Genomic DNA, 20,222 nt, shown 5'->3' with positions numbered 1-20,222 from the left:
ATGTCTTTGAGATCCACCCACGTATATATAATGAACATACATATATATATTCATTATATGAATACACCACATTTATTTTTCTATTCTCCGGGACATTAAGGTTGTTTCTAATTTTGGGCTGTTATGAATAAAGCTGCTTTAAATGTGAGTCTTTGTGGACTATGCACTTATTTCTTTTAGGTGTGTATACAGAAGTGGAATTGCTTGGTCATGGTGCTGTAGTAGTAGGTCGTGTTTAGTTTTAGTAGATACTGTCTACATTTTTTGAAAGTCTTTGAACCAATTTCCACTTCCACCAGTGAGTATTAGAGTTCTTATTGCCAACACTTGGTATTGTCAGCCTTTTTTAGCTATTCCTCTGAGTACTATTTTTAAGAATTAAAATTAATGGGACCTGCACAATATTTATCAATCTTTATAATTTTAATTATATCTTTATAATGTTTAATTATATTTCTCATGTTCCCTTTTGATAAACACACAAAAAACCCTCTTGTTTTTCCAAATATTATCTAAAATTTCAAAGTAAAAATAACAGCAATGGTCACTTCTGAAAATTTTCTCAATTTACCTATGCTTCTACATGATACACAGTTTTTTACTGCAAAAATTTACTGTCATACTATAACAGTTTCCTAATTCAGAGAACACATAGGATTCTTTCTGATTCCAAAGTAATTATTATGATTATAAATTTTCATTGTATAATATGGCAGGGGAAAATTCTGATTATGAGTTATATGACTTATTAGGTCCTCTAAAAGTAACTGGAATTTTTAGGTAAATCTTAAATACATTTATACAGTAATTATATAGCATGGTGCTTAAAAATATAGGCCAGGAATCCTACTACTCAGTTGTGATTCTGATTGTGCTAGGATTTTGAATAAATCATGTTTAAAAATAGTATCGATGATAACAATAACTAGCTATATGAGCAAGGGAGGTTACTTAACTTCTCTGTACTTCGTGTTCTCAGCTGTAAAACGGGAATAGTGTTATCGTGAATAACTAATTAACTAACTAGTTAATACATGAGACACTTTGAATAGTGCCTGGCACTTAACAAATGCTATCTAAACATCAGGTATTTATTGTTAATGTAGAGAAATTAAGTTGAAGAGTTGTATAAAGACTGTGTCGTTCCAAACAGCAATACATTTCTCAATCCCGGACAGACCCCCAATTTTTTGAAATTTATTTACTTATCCTTATCTTACTGGAAAAGTCAGCAAAGTCAGCTTTAGGTCATGGCTCTCAACTACTTTCCGTAATATAATCTACTTCAGGGAGCTGTCACGTAGGTAAAAATCGGCCTTCCTCAGGAAAACCTTATTGTAAACTATACAAACTATGAGAGACATATCCTCTACATCGCTTCAGCAATTCCTAAGGGCGCTTTCTCCACTCCAGGCACGTTTCCGCAATACTCCCCAGCTTTTCCTCCCTCTTCCCGGACCCCGAAGTATTTTCATTGTTTGTGAGAATCCTCCTGCGACCTGAAAGCCCGGTCAATGCTAAAGCTGGAGGACAGTCAATTATGGCTACTCTGACAAAATCCTGACAACCAAATGGGTTTAAGGTATTCGTAGGGAAGCCCCAGCATCCTCTCGAGTCGAGAACACTTACAGTCCACCCACCTCCCCAACCTTCCGCCCTCTGTGGGCGACGGTCCCGCCCAAGCCCCACAGCACGCCGGGAATTGTAGTTTCCGAAGACTCGGTCCAAGCCCGCGCACGCGTTCTGAGCTCCTCTCGCTAACCGCCCCGCCCCCCCCCCCCCCCCCCCCCCCCCAACACTCCCGGATAAGGAAGTGGCCGGTGATGCCACGCGTTCTGCGGGCAGTGGATCGGGGCTTCTGGGAGTTGTAGTCGCCGGGGGCAGGCGCGGTCGGTAAGGAGACGTAGATTTCCTTGGGGTCCGCTACTGCAGTTGGTTCCCGGCGGGAGCCAAGAGGTCTGTACTTCCATCCGCACCGCGCTCCTCCTGAGGCTGAGGAGGCGCTTTCCTTTCCCCGGGCTCTCCCACTCTGGAGCTGGGTACTCCTCCTTGCCCTGAGGTCCATTTCTCTGCCTAGTCCTCTGCCTCTCCGGTCCGTCTCCAAAACGTGGGCTTTGCGGGGACTCACCCTCCTAGTGACAGGGCCGCGACCTTCTCAAACCCGGTCCTTGCCCTGCGGGGACCTTCCTCATTCCGCCCCTCATACTGGTTTCCGCCACTGCCCCTAATTCCCCGCCTCGGCACCCGCTGCGCTCACTCTCCTTCCACTCTTTTTTTTTTTTTTTCTCTTTCCTCTGCAGGAATGGAAGCTTCCTGGCGCCAGGTGGCCGGTGGCCGAGGCCGAGCCCGAGGACGGGCCACCGCGGCCCCTTCTTCAGGAAATGGAATCCATCTCCGCGGCGCCGGAGGAGGGCGAGAGAAGGGCTCAGTGGGCGCTGCGGGACCTGGCCCCAGCTCCCGAGGAGCCGCGACCCCTGCGGCTCCGGGTAGTTCAGCCAGGCGCAGCCCCGCGGGATCTGAAGCCCTGCAGACTTCCGTAGCATGTGGTGAGAAAGGCTCCCCGTCCTCGGTTTCACCTGGATGCCTACTAAGGCACTTACTAGTCAGAACGGCCTCCCCGCCCTTGCTCTCATTCACTTCTCCTTGGAGAGTCTATTATTGCCCCCACTTCTCAAACCTTCAAGGAAGCTACTCATTTCGGCATTCTAGGCAGATTCCCAGCATACCTCTTTCACCTTAATTTTAATTACTTTCAATCAGCATAACTTCTTTGTCCAGTGTTCTTCTCTTTATTCTTTTTTGCCTGTTGAATGCCTAGACCAAAAGTTGCAAATTGTGGCCCGGGGTTCTGATTTAGCCTATAGTTTGGTTTGGCTAACACGATCCTCTAAATCTGAATTGATTGCCCCCTGGTTTTTTGTTTTGTTTTTCTTTTCTTTTTAAAATCTCATAAAAATCTCGTTACTTTCTTTCTTTTTTTTTTTTTTTTTTGGTAAAATAGGAGCGTGTGGCTTTACCCATGGCAACCGCCAGTTACAGAAATTCCGTTTAGGTTGGGTTTAGGCACTCCATTTCACGTGGTCTCTCCTACCGGCGGGTTGGGGGGGGGCAGTTGTCTTTTTCCATCTTTGCGAGATTGCCTTAGTTTAGTAACTTTAATTGAATATGCCCTGTAAGCCCTTGAGCTTGAGGTATTTTTCTCAACTGTGGTTCCTATTCACAAATTTCATGTCCTTTTTCTGATGTATCTGATGTGGCCTCCTCTGGCATGTCATTATCCTTCATCCAAGGCTGTGTTTTAGTGTAGCCTGAGAACACACAGGCAACTCTGAATTGTCCATGCTAATGAAGGATTGCATGAGGCCAAGGGAATAATCCCTCAAATCATTTTAATGTTTGGAATGTATTTTTCTGAATATATTTTTTGAGGGGAGGAGCAAGTTGAGCTTCTGAGTGCTTTTTCCCTAAGCTAATTTTAAAGTTAGGTGGTATTCTTTTAGCTTGGAGTTACTGAGTGTATTTTAATTCCAGTACAGTTAACATATAGTGTTATATTAGTTTCAGGTATGCAGTATAGTGATTCAGCACTTCCATACATCAGCCGGTGCTCATCACAAGTGTATTCCTTAATCTTTATCACCTACTTCACCCATCTCCCCACCCACCTCCCTTCTGGTAGCAGTTATGAGTTTAGGATACAAGTGGTGGTGAAATGTGCAAGTTGAAGACCAAGAACAGTTTTGGTAGTTTCTTGGATTTTGTGGATAGCAGAAAAGCAAGCATCCTTCACCTGGATAATTGAGATTTGTCTGTAAGAAATAATACATAGGAAGTTTGCTTTGTCACTTTTCTTTGAGATGATCTTATGTGGATATGTTGGTAGGGTTATGGATGTTTTTATTATGTCTTCTAACTCAGCCTTTCAAGAAATGTATCTTTATGTGCTGTTTTCTCACAAGTAATGACATTTATCATCTCTCTTACTGCATATCAAGTTTTGAGCCATATGTCTTATAGCCATTACTTTTCTCCTAATACCCAAAAGATTCCTATATAGGCCCTGTATACATTTTCTTTCAATTTTACTTGAAATACTGCATAATCCCCAACTAAACTGGCTGCAACAACAAAGGGAAAACATTTCATGAGGGAAATAAAAGATAAAATGTCGTTAAGTACAAATGCACCACCAAGATTAAGAAAGCTTGTCTGGGTAGTGGCTCATCAGTTTTAAGCATAAAGTGAACTTAAATCAGCAATTTACAGTTTTAATTAGTGAATTTAAAATCCTCTCAGTATGGGCACTAATAAATTCAGATCACTTCTGAATGTTTGTGGCTCCTTTCTTAAAACTAGGATTGCTGATCATAAGAGTTTATTAATAGTACTTGAAGAAAATTTCCCTGGTCCTTGCCCTTAAGGAGTTGGGTATATGCTCTGAAGTAATCTAATTCTTTTTGTGTTATTATTTAACCAAGTAAAAAAATGAGAAGTACAGTCAGTGCTAAAGAGAATAGTGGAAGAACTAATCTGAATTTATTTAACATTTCTTTTGGAATGAAGCTGCTGTAGGAACCACATTTTCCATATTGGCAGCATTCACAAAACATGTTTTGTGACCACATTTTAATAAAGGCAAAAAATCCTTGACCTTTCTAAGAGCAGATTATAAAGATAATGGGTATATAGTGAATATTGTTTGTGCAAAATCTTTGGTGGGTCAGGCCAGGCTGGGCTGTAGTGTGGAAGAGGATTGTTTGGGAAAGCGTCCAGTTTAATTGATTCTGATGTGCTCCCAGTTGGCATGCTTCCCACCTCTCAAAAATCACTGTGTATGATTTATTTTTAAACATGCCATTTTAATTTTTATTAACATCCTTATTTTGAGGTTAATAGTTTTTTGATACTTTATCATATCTTTATAAATTTTAAATTGATTTGTTAATCACTGTTTCTAGGACAATTTGCTGCATTTAGCAGGATATTTAACAAAAGTGAAGGTTTTCATTGTGTTATTATTCTCTTCAGTTGTTTGCCAAGAAACTTGAAAATACTTTTTTTGTGCATAATAGTAAGATAGAATGCTCCAAGGATGACTTTTAAATCTATGTGCTTAGAGATTGTTTTGCAGAAATGAAACTTAATTTTTTTTTCTTTTAAGCAGAGCTAATGTCTCAAAGGAAATTTGAGGAAATCAAGAAGGCCAATCAAGCTGCAGCCAAAAAACTTGTTGAAGAACACTTTAGCTCTTCCTCTGAAGAAGAAGGAGATGAAGATTTTGAAGGAAAACGGGGGAAAATAGTTGCTAATACATTTACAAGTTATACTACTCAGACAGGTGCTGTACAGTCTTTTAAATTTTGACTTTTTTTAAGTTTTTATTTAAATTCCAGTTAGTTACAGTGTAATATTAGTTTCAGGTATACAATTTAGTGATTCAGCACTTACATACATCACCCAATGCTCATCACAACAAGTGCACTCCTTAATCCCCATCACCTATTTAGCACATCTCCCCACCCACCTCCCTTTAGTAACCATCAGTTTGTTCTCTGTAGTTAAGTGTCTTATGTTTCTTGGGTTACCATTTGCTCTTCCCCCCGCCCTTTGCTTGTTTTGTTTCTTAAATTCCACAGATGAGTGAAATCATCTGATATTTGTCTTTCTCTGACTGACTTATTTCACTAAGCATGATATACTGGCTCCATCCATGTCATTGCAAAAGGCAAGATTTCATTCTTTTTTATGGCTAATATCCCATTGTGTATATATATCACATCTTCTTTATCCATTCACCAGTCGATGGACATTTGGGCTATTTCCAAAATTTGGCAAATGTAGATAATGCTGCTATAAACATCAGGGTGCATGTAGCCTTAGAATTAGTATTTTTGTATTCTTTGGGTAAATATCTAGTAGTGCAATTACTAGGTCATAGGTAGTTCTATTTTTAACTTTTTGAGGAACCTCCATACTGTTCTCCAGAGTGGCTGCACCAGTTTGCATTCCCACTAACAGTGCAAGAGGGTTCCCCTTTCTCCACATGCTTGCCAACATTTGTTGTTTCTTGTGTTGTTGATTTTACCCATTCTGACAGGTATGAGGTGGTATCTCATTGTAGTTTTGGTTTGCATTTCCCTGATGGCAAGTGATGATGAGCATCTTTTCATGTGTCTGTTGCTCATCTGTATGTATTCTTTGGAAAAATAATGTTCTTCTGCCCGTTTTTTAATTGGATTTTTTGTTTTTTGTGTGTTGGGTTTTATAAGTTCTTTGTATATTTTGGATATTAGCCTTTTATCAGATTGTCATTTGCAAATATCTCCTTACATTCCAAAGATTGCCTTTTCATTTTGTTGGTTGTTTTCTTTGCTGGGTCTCCAGCTTTGCTTTTCTTTTTCAAGGCTGCTTTGGCTATTGGGGGGTCTTTTGTGGTTCCATGCAAATTTTAGGATTGTTCTAGCTCTGTGAAAAAGGCTGGTAGTATTTTGATAGGGATTGCATTAAATGTGTAGACTGCTTTGGGTAACATAGGCATTTTAACAATATTTGTTCTTCCAGTTCATGAGCATGGAATGTTTTTCCGTTTCTTTATGTCATCTTTAATTTCTTTCATTAGTGTTTCATAGTTTTCAGAGTAACAGGTACAGGTCTTTTACCTCTTGGGTTAGGTTTTTTCCTAGGTATCTGACTAGTTTTGGTCTAATTGTAAATGGGACTGATTCCTTAATTTCTCTTTCTGCTGCTTCATTATTGGTGTATAGAAATTCAACAGATTTCTGCATATTGATTTTGTATCCTATGTATCCTATGATTCTAGAATTTTTTTGGTGGAGTCTTCTGGGTTTTCTCTATAGAGTATCATGCTGTCTGCAAATATTGAAAGTCTGACATCTTCCTTGCCGGTTTGAATGCCTTTTCTTTCTTTTTGTTGTCTGATTACTGTGACTAGGCCTTCCAATATTCCGTTAAATAACAGTTGTGAAGGTGGACATCCCCATCTTGTTCTTGACCGTAGAGGAAAAGTCCTCAATTTTCCCTATTGAGGATGCTATTAGCTGTGGGCTTTTCATATATGGCCTTTATCATTGTTGAGGTGTGTTTCCTCTAAACCTACTTTGTTGACGGTTTTTTTCATGAATGGATATTGTACTTTGTCAAATGCTTTTTCTGCATCTCTTGAGAGGATCATATGGTTCTTATCCTTTCTTTTATTAATGTGGTGTATCATATTGATTGATTTGTGAATATTGAACCACACTTACTGCCCAGGAATAAATCCTCCTTGGTCATGGTGACTGATTCTTTCAATGTACTGTTGGATTCGATTTGCTCGTATTTTATTGAGAAATTTTGTGTCCATGTTCATCAGGGATTTGGCCTATAGTTCTCTTTTTTAGTGGCATCTTTATTTGGTTTTGCTATCAGGGTAATGCTGGCCTCATAGAATGAATTTGGAAGTTTTTCTTCCTTTTCTGTTTTCTTAAATAGTTTGAGAAGAGTAGGTACTAACTCTTCTCTAAATGTTTGGTAAAATTTACCTGTGAAGCCATCTGGCCCTGGACTTTTGTTGGGAGATTTTTTATTACTGATTTAATTTCTTTGCTGGTTATCTGTCCAAATTTTCTATTTCTTCCTGTTTCAGTTTTGGTAGGTTATATGTTTCTAGGAATTTATCCATTTCTTCCAGATTGTGCAATTTGTTGGCATGTAATTTTTCATAATATTCTTTTATAATTCTTTGTATTTCTTTGGTGTTGTTTATTTCTCGTCTCTCATTTGTGATTTTATGTATTTGAGTCCTTTATCTTTTCTTTTTGATAAGTGGCTAGAGGTTTATCAATTTTACTAATTTTTTTCAAAGAACCAGCTCCTTGTGTCATTGATGGGTTCTGTTGTTTTTATTTTCTATATCATTTATTTCTGTTCTAATCTCTGTTATTTCCTTCCTTCTGCTGGCTTTAGGCTTTATTTGCTTTTCTTTTTCTAGCTCCTTTAGGTGTAAGGTTAGGTTGTCTATTTGAGATTTTTCTTGCTTCTTGAGATTGGCCTACATTGCTATATACTTCCCTCTTAGGACCGCTGTTGCTGCATCCTGAAGGTTTTGGACTGTTGTGTTTTCATTTTCATTTGTTTCCATGCATTTTTTTTTTTTTATCTTTATTGATTTCCTGGCTGACTCATTCATTCTTTAGTAGGATGTTCTTTAACCTCTATGTATTTGTGGTGTTTCCACATTTTTTCTTGTGGTTAACTTCAAGTTTCTTTTTGTGGTCAGAAAATATGCATGGTATGATCTCAATCTTTTTGTACTTGTTGAGGCTTGATTTGTGTCCTGGTATGTGATCTATTCTGGAGAATGTCCATGTGCACTTGAAAAGAATGTGTATTCTGCTATTTTAGGATGGAATGTTCTGAATATATCTGTTAAATCCATTTGTTCCAGTGTGTCATTCAAAGCCATTGTGTCCTTGTTGATTTTCTGTTAAATCTGTCCATTGATGTAAGTGGGGTGTTAATGTCCCCTACTATTACTGTATTATTATCAATTAGTTCCTTTATGTTTGTTATTGTTTTATATATATATATATGTATATATATATATGCATCCATGTTGGGTGCGTACATATTTACAATTGTTTGATATTCTTGTTGGATTGTCCCCTTTGTTATGATATAGTGCCTTTCTTCATGTCATGTCAGTCTTTGGTTTAAAGTCTAGTTTTTCTGGCATAAGTATTGCTACTCTGGCATCCTTTTGATGTCCATGTGCCGGATAAATGGTTCTCCATTACCTCACTTTCAATCTGTAGGTGTCTTGAGGTCTAAAATGAGTCTCTTGTAGGTGGCATATAGAAAGGTCTTGTTTTTCTATCCATTCTGACATGCTGTATCTTTTGTTTGGTGTGTTTAGTCCATTTACATTCAGAGTAATTATTGATATATATGTATTTAGTGCCATTTTGTTACTTGTTCTGTCATTGTTTCTGGGGATTTTCTCTGATCCTTTCTTGTCTTTGTCACTTTTGGTCTTTCCTTTTCACTCAAAGAGTCCCCTTTAATATTTCTTGCAGGGTAGGTTTTGTGGTTAAGAACCCCTTTAGTTTTTGTTTGTCTGGGAAACTCTCTATCTCTCCTTATATTCTGACTGATGGTCTTGCTGGATAGAGTATTCTTGGCTGCAGGTTTTTCCTATTCAGCACTTCGAGTGTATCATGCCACTCCCTTCCGGCTTGCCAAGTTTCGGTTGAGAGATCTGCAGCTAGCCTTATGGGTTTTCCGTTGTAAGTTAAGGACTTCTTTTGTCTTGCTGCCTTTAAGATTTTTTCTTTATCTCTATATTTTGCAGATTTAATTACAATATGTATTGGTGTTGACCTGCTTTTTTTGATTTTGTTGGGAGTTCTCTGTGTCTCCTGGATCTGGATGTCTGTATCCTTACCCAGTTTAGGGAAGTTTCCAGTTAATGATTTTCACAAATAAATTTTCTGCCCCCTTTTCTCTCTCTTCTTCTGGGACTCTTATAATACGAATGTGATTACATTTGTTGGAGTCACTGAATTCCCTAAGTCTAATCTCATATTTTATAATTCTTCTTCCTCTCTGTTCAGCTTCACTATTTTCCATTATTTTACCTTCTATGTCACTTATTTGTTCCTCTGCTTCTTCCAGCCTTGTGTTCATTGCATCAAGCCTGTTTCCAATCCCAGTTACTGTATTTTTCATTTCTGACTGATTCTTTTTTAACTCTTTTATCTCTGCTATAATGGTCTCCCTGATGTCTTCTGTTCTTTTCTCAAGCCCAGTGGTATCCTTATGATTGTTGCTTTACATTCTCCATCAAGCATATTACAACTATTTTGCTTAGATCTCTGGCCGTGACTTTATCTTGCTTTTGTTTGGGATTAATTCCTCTGTCTTGGCATTTTGTCTAAGTCTCTGCCTTCTTCTGTGTATAAGAAAAGTTCGTTATGTTTCCTTCTCCTGAGAATAATGGATTTATGAAGAAGAGGTCAGATAGTGAGTGTCCAGGGCCTGGTGCTTCAGGTGGTGTCTCTGGTGCGTGCTGCATGTGCTGCATGCACCCTGCTGTAGTGTTTTGGCTGTTCTGTCCTTCAGGCCAGTCCTCTGCAGAGGCTCTCTTTGCATGCAGTGGGTAGTGTTTGGTCCTTGGCCTGAATGTGGCAGGTTTTAACTAGGTGTATTCTGGTCTGCTGGTTTAAATGAGATCTGATACTAGTTCCACTAGAACTGAAGCCCTCCAGAACTCTGGTCAGGAGATGTGGTGTGGGCAGGGGTTCCTACTGGTCCTCTGGGGAAAGGGGCCTGCTGTGCTGGGACTGAGGCAAGCTTTTGAGAAGGGCAGTTCCACCAGAGTGCAGGGATGTGGAACTTGGTGTAAGCAGGTTAGGGGGCCAGTGTCGGCGCTGTGCTGCTTCCCACAGGTGACTCTGTGTTTAAACTGAGGGGCGTGGGAGAGAAATGGTACTGACTGGCTCCTTTATCCCCACAGAGGCATCTCTGGTGAACGCTGCCTCTCAGGGAGTGCTCTAAGGGGAGCGAATAATCTCCCCCTGTGTGCCCCAGGCACTCTTCAGACCGCTGGTTTCCATGCTGTCTGCCCCAGGGTTGTTTGCCTGCCTTCTGTTCAGGAGCAGTGTAAGGCCCTCAGGGCTCTATCCCAGCCAGGCCCGCTGACCTTTAAAACTCCAGTCTTTATGCCCCACTGGTTGCAAGAACTCATGAAAATCAGCCCTTCTTGTTTTTTCAGCCAGTGGCTTTGGGGAAACGTTCTTGTATTTTCCCCTGCGTGCTCCTCTCTCTCCCATCTTTCTCCGCGACCATGGCTCCCTTCCTACCGTGGCACTCGTGATCCGTTTCTCGCCTAAACCACATCTCTGTCCTCTTAGCTTCATTGTTGTGGCTTCTTCGCTCCCTTTACTTGTGGAGTCCATTTTGTCGGTGTTCGGGTTGATTTCTGGGGTATCTAGAATGATTTGATAGTTACCTGTTGTTTGAAGGAAGAGACAGGCCTATGGTATTCCTACAGTGCTGCCATCTTAGCTTACCCCTAAATTTTGACTGTTTTGACATCAATGAAAATATATTCCTGACTTTTAAAGAACACTTTTAGTCTATATGGAATAGTTTTTGCATCTTAAGAATGAGCATTTTTGTATTGCAGAGTTGAATTTTTGTGCATTTTACTATTTGAGTTACATGTTGTAGAACACTAATCTTTCCATAGAGCAAATAGAATGGCATAGTCCCTTGTGGCCCTAGAAGTTCTGTATGTGTAATTGGCAATTCATTAGCATCTGGGAGGGGGATGCCAGAACTCCCTGAAAGGTGTGGGGTCAGGTTGTCCCCAGTTATGATTTGGTTGGGCTTGACAACTTTGAATACTCGCTTAAATCTATTCTTCATTTTTCCTCATTTTTCATCATATATTAAATGTGTTTTGAAGTCAGTTTCATTTCTTGACTTTTTTCCTTTATATTGTGTCTTACAACTTGTGATTTCGTTTTTTTCTTTTTAAATTAAGTCTTCTCTGGTTGATGTGTACAGCGTCATTAAATGTGTATACCTGGGTTACTCTTAATACCACTCTTGTTTACGAGTGAGAGGGCCAAATTGATGTCGCTATGAAGGATTTGGTATTAAGTATAAAAGTAGATTATTTTAAACTTAAGTGTTTTAACACTTTTCATATTTTATACTTAATGTCATTATTAGAAATATGCTTGCATGTATTATCCATATTAGTTATTTGCCTGAGTATTCTGATGGCATCATGGGGCCAGGCACACATTGTCAAGTAGATTTTCTAAGGAATTGACCATATCTGCTAAAGAATTGAGATTAGGAAGCTTGAAGTCTGGCTCAGCCAGGTAGGTTGATAAAGTGTGACCTTTGTCAACTGGCTCAGCCAGGTAAGTTGATCAAGAGTTACTTTAAGGTTAGGAAGTTTCTTGCTTCTAGAGGACTTTATAGAAAGTAACCTTAAGTTTCCTGCTTCAAGAGGACTTAAACTATTCTAGATAGTGATAGGTTTTATTTTTAAATAAGAAATTTAGTACTGTAACTCAGTATTTCTTCCTACTATTTAAAAATTTATCATTTATAAGTTATTAGTTTTTTGTAAGTTATTAATTTTTGGTCTGGCTTTCATCTTAAGGTGGTAAGGCAATTTTTCTTTTGTTGTTTTTTGTCCAGTCCATAAATATTTTGATTCTTGTGCCTTTTTGTTCTCTACTTTGTAAGGAAATCTGATTACTTGATTTAAGAACAATAAATGTCAGGGTAATGAGGTGTTTTCCATCTCACTTTAGTGGATTAAACACCAGAACTTTGCCAAAGAGTTTCTTTTTGTCTGAGCCGAGCCTTTGTACTTTGATGACCCTTCTCTCAAATTTCAGACTTGCATGGTCAACTTCCTGATGGGTGTCTCTATCTTGTTGGCCCATGGACACATCAAACGTAGGTTTAAAGATAACTTATTTCTTGTTTTAACCTCATTTAGTAGCACCACTATTTTCCCAATCACCCACCCAAGCCAGAAATCCTGGTGAGTAATGGCGCAAACATAACATGAGTGTGTCTCATCCTGTACTCTCCTCCCCTCTGCCTGTGTCGGACATCTCATCAAACACGTCACTCTTTCCTTTGAATGCTGACAACATAAGCTTTTCAAAGCAGCACAATCTAACTGTTACCAAGTCCTGCTGAGTTTTGCTTCCTAAATTTCTTAACTCTACCCTTCCTCTCCCCACATACTATTATTGCCTAATTCAGTCTCCTACAGCTGTTTAATATGTGGATTAAATCCATATAACTTTATGAGGTAGATATCACTATTGCTATTATTACTATTTTAAAGATGAGAAAACTGAGAAATAGGTAACTTGCTTAAAGTTGTTTTTTGCTTTATCCGCTGTAACTGCCTCTTAACTGGTACTTTAGGCTTCTAGTCTTGGCCTCTATGGACTCATCTTTCTTCAGTTGCCAGAGTGATCTTTTTAGAATGTGTGACTTCAGATGCTAGGCTCTATTATCCACTATGACATCTTAGGCAGTGTAGTTAATCCTGCAGCCAAAGTTGAATACAATTTTCAAAGAAATTTTAAAAAAATTTTATAAATATACGGTTGTACTTTATTTTGTTAAAGCCTATTCCATCATGTTCCCAAATTCTATTTTATGTGCTAATGTTAAATTAGGTGAAATTTAAAATGTTGTACAGTTGACCCTTGAACAATATGGGCTTGAGCTGTGCAAGTCCACTTATACGTGCATTTTTTTCAATAAATGTATGTATAGTACTGTAAATGCATTTTTATTTTATGATTTTGTTAATAACATTTCCTTTTTTGTTTTTTTTTGTTTCAAATTTTTATTTAAATTCTAGTTAGCACATATTGCAATACTGGTTTCAGGAGTAGAATTCAGTGATTCATCACTTACATATAACACCCAGTGCTCATCACAACAAATGCCCTCTTTAATACTCATCACCCAGCTAGCCCATCTCCCGCTCACCTCCCTTCATTAACCCTCAGTTTGTTCTCAGTAGCTAAGAATCTCTTATGGTTTGCTTCTCTCTCTCTTTTTTTTTCCTTTCCGTATTTCATCTGTTTTGTTTCTTAAATTACAGATATGAGTGAAATCATACGGTATTTGTCTTTCTCTGACTGACTTGTTTTTGCTTAGCATAATACACTCTAGTTCCATTCACATTGTTGCAAATGGCAAGATTTCATTCTTTTTGATGGCTGTGTAATATCCTATTGTATAAATATACCACATCTTTATCCATTCATCAGTCGTTGGACATTCGGCCCCTTCCCTATTTGGCTGTTGTTAATAATGCTGCTATAAACATCAAGGTGTATGTGCCCCTTTGAATCTGTATTTTTGTATCCTTTGTTTAAACACTTAGTAGTGCAGTTGCTGGGTCATAGGGTAGCTCTGTTTTTAACTTTTTGAGGAAACTCCATACTGTTCTCCAAAGTGGCTGCACCAGTTTGCATTCCCACCAACAGTGTAAGACGGTTCCCCTTTCTCCACATCCTCACCAACATCTGTTGTTTCCTGGATTGCTAATTTTAGCCATTCTGACAGGTGTGAGGTGGCATCTCATTGTGGTTTTGACTTGTATTTTCCTGGTGATGAGTGAAGTTAAACATCTTTTCTTGTGTCTCTTAGCCATCTGGATGTCCTCTTTGGAAAAATGTCTATTCATGTCTCCTGCCCATTTCTTAACTGGATTATTTGTTTTTTGGGTGTTGATAACATTTCTTATTCTCTAGCTTACTGTATTGTGAGAATACAGCATATAATACATATTGCATACAAAATATTGTTTTCATGTTGTTAGGCTTTTGGTCAACAGTAGGCTACTAACTAGTAGCCCCATAGAGGGGGTCAGAAGTTACATGCTTATTTATGACTGCGTGGTTGTTTAAGGGTCAGCTGTACCTTTGTTAAAGCCAGCTATGTTGAAGAGCAAAGCAAGCACACAATAGGGTTCTTAAGTCTGCTTTTAAGGATACTCTCTAAACTTCAGTGTTTATTTAAAATAAAGCAATTGTCTTTAATAATTTTATAATACTTTATAGTTTTGGGAGTGATTTTATGTGTATTTTGTTTAATATCCTAAATTATATTTATATATGGTAGAGCAAGTTTTTGTAAGGGCTTTGTTTACTTAGATGATTTTAGAAAGTACAGAATTAGCCAAATGTCCTATTTATTTAACTTTTCTCTTTGGTGACTTAAATTTTGATTTGAATCATTTTCTTGCCATGATCGCTGATGCTGTTAGTCTACTTTTCTTGGAGACTCAGTTCCTCTATTGAGGAATCTTTGTTATACTAAAAGCATGTAGGTTTATTTCTCTTACACTAAAGTGACTCAGATTATTGCCTTTTTGGTGTTGTATGCTTGTGGGTAGTTTTTCAGGCTTTCATTTTGCTGTCACCTGTTATTTCATGGATCTTCTTGTAGTAACCTTTTGCTGCAGCATAACATAGTGTGACAAGGGCTCACTTTGCAGTCAGACTGAAGTTAACTTAATTGTTCTTGTCTCAGTTTTCTCATTTTCTCTGTAAAGTGAAGATCAAAATAGCTCATTTAATCCCACTGAAATACAAAACATGAAGTGCCTAGCAAATAAATGCTCAGTAATTGCTTACAGGAAATTATGGTGTAGTGATATTTTTTAAGAAGTTCATGCTACCCTTTTAAGTAGAAATAGTGAATATAATTTAATGAAACAAGGTGATTATTGTGTAACGACCTCAGGGTCATTTCATCCAACAAGTTTTCAGTAAGAATATGCTATGTATCAACACACACATTTATATTTAGGCTAAACGTCTCTGCTGAGCTTTGACTTTGCAGATTCTTTCACTTTGCTTTTAGGTATGCTTTCCCTTGTTACTTGACATCTTGCCGCTCTTGCCCATGACTCTGCCCCCACCAAAATTGTTAAGGACTGTAACAGCAATGAAAGCAAGTATGTTCTCAGAGAGGGCCCATGGACTGTTTTTGAATTAAGGACATAAGATTTAATGCATGGATTCTGTGACCTCTTGGCTGCAATTCTTACTAACTGTGGTGCTATTAGTGCGTTTGTATTATTTTCAGATGTTGCTTAACATGAAATTTTCAATTTTTAAATTTCAAGATGGAGATATGCATGAGTTAGAGCGAACAAGACAGTATGTCCATGAAGCTTTCCAAGCAGGGGCTATGACGTGCTTGATTTGTATTGCTTCGGTGAAGAGAAACCAAGCAGTAAGTTCTTCCCTTTGTCCTATATTAATGTATCTCCCCAAAATATCTTATTTTGCATTTGTCATATGTAACCATTTATTCTTTTATTTTTGTTCAAATATGCTTCATCTGAGAATTTTATTTATGAATTGATCTTCATTTTGTAAATCTGTAATTTGAAAAAATTACTTCTAAATGAGCAGCCAGTATTTTTAGCACTGTTAATATAAGTGAAGCAAATATCTTCAGTTTTAATACACATGTCAATTTGATAAAGCATAGCATCTGTACTTTAGACATTCCCGCAATACTGAAATGTTAAAATGCACTATATTTCACTACTTTCAACAGGTTAAAAAAAGGGAGATATGGTTCCTGCCTTGAAGGAAGTAGAACCTAGCCATGATACTCAGCAGTTTATTAGTGAGCTTCTCTTGTGTTTCTTGTGTTGAAGACACTGTAGAAAATGGCTAGGGTCACTGGGGAGAGATGGATTCGGATGTAACTCATGTACTTGGAGGTGCTGTGGTCTAATGGTGAAGTTATCCATATGTAAATTTAAAAGGGCATTAAAGAAGCAATTAAGGGGAAGTAATGACTGAATATGGTAGATTCAGTGTTTAGACTCAGATTATAGCAGCGTTGCCTAGACAAAATCAGGCTGGATAAATTGAGTTGGTCGTGTAGAGTGAATCAGAAATTTAACATACATTGGACAGGATAGATGTCGATGCATGTGCCTTTGGTGTCTAGAGTCACATCTGGTTGGCTTACTCTGATTTCCGTTGCAGTGGCTGAATAATCTCGCTGCATGTGGTTATATTCCCACCTTAAACACTTGCTGTGTGTGTAGATTTATTTATTTTTTTAACCTTAATGCTTTCTCCTTGGGATTACTCAGCTAGTACATAGGCATCGTGCACAAGCACCGGGAAATTAATGTCCCTTGGGGCAACTTTCTTCCACATGGAATTAATTGGCGGATGAGTGTCCCAGCCTTCTCTCCAGTAGGAGTTGGGGCCGGGGTAGTCTGAGATGTGTTTTACATGGTTCTTCAGAGGGTCCATAACAGGACTGAACTTTGGCCCTTAGCAATAATCAGCTCAACAATATACCATTTATTGGCATTTCCTCTTCCCTCCCTTATCCCCTCATTGTTGCATCCCAGTTCTTTTCTCAGGCACTGCTTTGGGGGTAACAAACTAAGAAGTTGCCTTCTTTTTTTTTAATGCTTCTGCCAGCTTATGCATTGTGCTACATGTGTGATTTTATTGAACAGTTGCAAAATGTTACAATGAAAGGAGAACTGATTTTTGTCATTGAAGTGTTGGCAGGTTTTAAGAATTAATTTACTATTATTAAGTTTAAAAATATGTCTGTTTTTTGCTCATTTAATTTTTAGAATTTAGCATTAAGTGCTAGACTAATAGATTTTATATAACAAAAGGACTATGTACAGATACATGTACATAATATATTTCAGGATTCCTCTGTAGCATTATTTATCATTGGAAATAACCTAAATGTCCAAAAAGAAATTGGACATGTAAATCTACATGATAATACAGCTATAAATATCATGTATGAACATATTTAATAATGGTAACTGCTTATAGTATGTTAGACTATAAAGTTATATATCAATTAGTACAGCGTGACCTTATTTTTAAAAAGTGTGAAATATATACCAAAACAATTGGAGATCATTCAGAATATTAGTAGTTATTTCTAGCTAGATGACTCTGGGTAATTAATAGTTTTATTTAAAATGTTCTAAACTTAAATATATTTTTATGAAAAACATTTCTTCTATTAGACTGGAAGGAAAATTTTTTTCTTTAGTCCTTAGGTAGCTCTTCAAAATAATTTAGTGTGATGCTCATTTTAAAGTATTGGTCATTGGTTACATGTTAATTTCTGATACCTTTGTCTTAGGTTTGGAGCTGTTCAGGATGTTTCTGTATATTTCACATGCCCTGTATCCAGAAGTGGGCTAAAGATAGCCAGTTTCTGGTATCTTCTCCTTTGACGGATGACGATTTTGGAAAGAGAGATTATCCTTGGCCATGGTAACTTTCTGCTAATTTAGTTGGAATAGTAAGTTGTAAAATAAATGAAAACTGTAGGTCCTAAGTTGCCGTATTGGCAGTTTCAGTATCCATTTTGGGCCTTCATTTAGTTTGGTTTGTGGAGTTATAGTACTTTGGTAATGGCTTCTATTTTTTCCAATTTGTGTAACTACTTGTTACTTTCAGAAACCAATAAATCATTCAGACTTTACTTTTTCTTCTGCAAAACACCTCCTTAATTATCTTTTTTAAAGAACTTCCATTTCTTTAAAATTCTATATGACTAGAATCCTTCATAATTCTGGTACTTCTCTTCTGGAGTTACTGTTAGTATACATTAGTTAGTATCACATTGTACAAGACTGCCATCTAATGTGTTTTGATCATAGGCTTCCTGATGTTGTCTTTGAAATCTCTCAAACTGCAGGAGTATATTATTCAATCTTACCACTTTTTCCACATTAATTTCATTAGTATGGCTTATTATTGATGAATATTTAATTGTGAACTTGTTATATTTCTAGAAAGAGTTGGGGAGTGGAAAATTTATATCTCTGCTAAATAAAGATAATAAAAAATTTATCCATACTGGCAGCTCAGAGGGTAGATTTACTGTCAAGGTAATGAAGCATAAACTTCAGGGGTTCTGTGTTCATATAAATAATCACTTTTGTAACTAATTTTAGATTCTTAACAGAGGCCCCTAAATTGTATAAGATTGAGACCTCAGAAAACCTGGATCCATATCAGACCTCCTCTTATTACCACAAATACTGATACATTTGTAAAATTGTGGTGGTGTAGTGGTTTTTTTAAAGTAGGCTCCAAGCTCCACTGACTGAGTCACTCAGGTGCCCCTAGTGTAGTTTTTCAAAAACATTTTAGACATACTGGTTACTTTGAAAAATAATTCTCAGCATTCTGTGAGGGTTTTTATTCCCATGTTAATGGGATATTGAAATTGATGAAGCAAAACGATATGTTCAGGCTTCCCTTACTCTTAAGTGGTGAAGCCAGGATTTGAAACCTAGGATTTCTAACTTCTAAATTCAGTGCTTTTTCTGTTCTTCTGAGTTTTCTCTTATAATACTATTTTTAGAGATATTATTTGTTTGCATTGAATATTAGCTTCTCTGAAACAGTTTAAAATTTCAGAGTCTATATTTGTTTTGCTACTATATATTTGTGGGAGGATTTCAGTGTTCAATAGGTACAAAATTAAACTAGATATTCAGACTTAATTTTAGAGATCTAAGCCTTATGCGTACTTTTTATCACCCTTGCTCATCTCATTCTATTTTAAGTGGTCATTTTGCCACAGTGCTGGGAAGTACCAGTTAAAAGGGGAATGAACTTCTACTCTTGACTTAAATCTGAGGAACAAAAAATTGAATCAGCTGTGTAGTAGTAACTTTTGCATTCTATATTTTATATTTTTTAAGAAAACCAGTGACTGTTTTGGATTTGTTTAATCCTCATCAAGATGGAGCTAGAACTTGATACAAATATTAGTAGTTTTAAATTAGTTGTTTTGTGGAATTCAAACATTTAAAATGTTTAAATGTTTCTACTAAGATATTGCTTGCTTATATATAAGACATTGACATAATTACATTTCATTATTGCATGCCATTATTTTAAATAAAACACATGCATTTGCACATAATGCCCATACCTCTCCCAATCTCCTAGAACAATTTAGCCTCACTGTTGATGGGCACTATTAGGGTATTGTGAGTTACTTTTTAGTCCTCCATATCTATAGGCTAATTTAAAGTAGACATCCCCCTCCACGTTAGTTTAGAGGAATGTAGACGTTTTTCTCTTATAGCTCTTCCAACAAAATAATATTATTTATTCTAGATGAGACATGGTATTTTGTCTTTGAGTTTTGATTACAAAAACAAGTATCTTTGGTTATTCTGAATATTTATGTGGCATTTATTTGAAAACAGAACGTGATCTCAGGGGCGCCTGGGTGGCTCAGTCAGCAGGGAGTCTGCTTCTCCCTCTGCCCCTCACCCCACTTGTGTTCTCTCTCACTCTCTCTGTCTCTCAAATAAATAAATAAAATCTTAAAAAAAAGAGGACATGGTCACAGGACAATGAAAATACAAACGATACAAAAGAAAGTGATGATGTGAGACTTTTTCCAGTATAGTTATTTATCTGGGGAATAGTAAGGGTTAGAATATCTTTAGAATGAAGCAATCTATGATCTACAAATGAATTTGATAGGGCTGAAGTTTAACATTGTTTTATTTTAACCATGCTAGCTAAAAAATCTTTCTGCTATAGCAGAGAAAATGAAACAATATATGAACTTTTCTTTGATTTAAGCACATTTGTTATATATCTATTTTGTATTAGATATTG

General features: G+C 37.3%; 1 protein-coding gene across 4 annotated transcripts in view; it reads left to right on the top strand.

The window, feature by feature from the left end:
* Window positions 1-1,816: 1,816 nt before the first annotated feature.
* Window positions 1,817-20,222, top strand: part of NFXL1 (nuclear transcription factor, X-box binding like 1) — a 73,359-nt gene continuing 54,953 nt past the window's right edge. Inside the window, exons 1-5 of one of the 4 annotated variants that reach the window (XM_035726380.1) lie at window positions 1,817-1,893; window positions 2,301-2,546; window positions 5,162-5,338; window positions 15,689-15,798; window positions 17,713-17,846. In XM_035726380.1, the coding sequence (XP_035582273.1) occupies window positions 2,303-2,546; window positions 5,162-5,338; window positions 15,689-15,798; window positions 17,713-17,846 (665 nt within the window). In that variant the 5' untranslated portion in view covers window positions 1,817-1,893; window positions 2,301-2,302. Of the gene's footprint in view, window positions 1,957-2,300; window positions 2,547-5,161; window positions 5,339-12,419; window positions 12,481-15,688; window positions 15,799-17,712; window positions 17,847-20,222 lie in introns of those variants that run through there. The other 3 variants (XM_035726381.1, XM_035726379.1, XM_027600055.2) reach the window with 3 other exon arrangements.

This window comes from Zalophus californianus, chromosome 2 (assembly GCF_009762305.2).
Source record: "Zalophus californianus isolate mZalCal1 chromosome 2, mZalCal1.pri.v2, whole genome shotgun sequence".
In the NCBI taxonomy this organism is placed as follows: domain Eukaryota; kingdom Metazoa; phylum Chordata; class Mammalia; order Carnivora; family Otariidae; genus Zalophus; species Zalophus californianus.
Note: the sequence above shows the minus strand (reverse complement) of the source record. Positions and strands in the feature narration are given on the sequence as shown.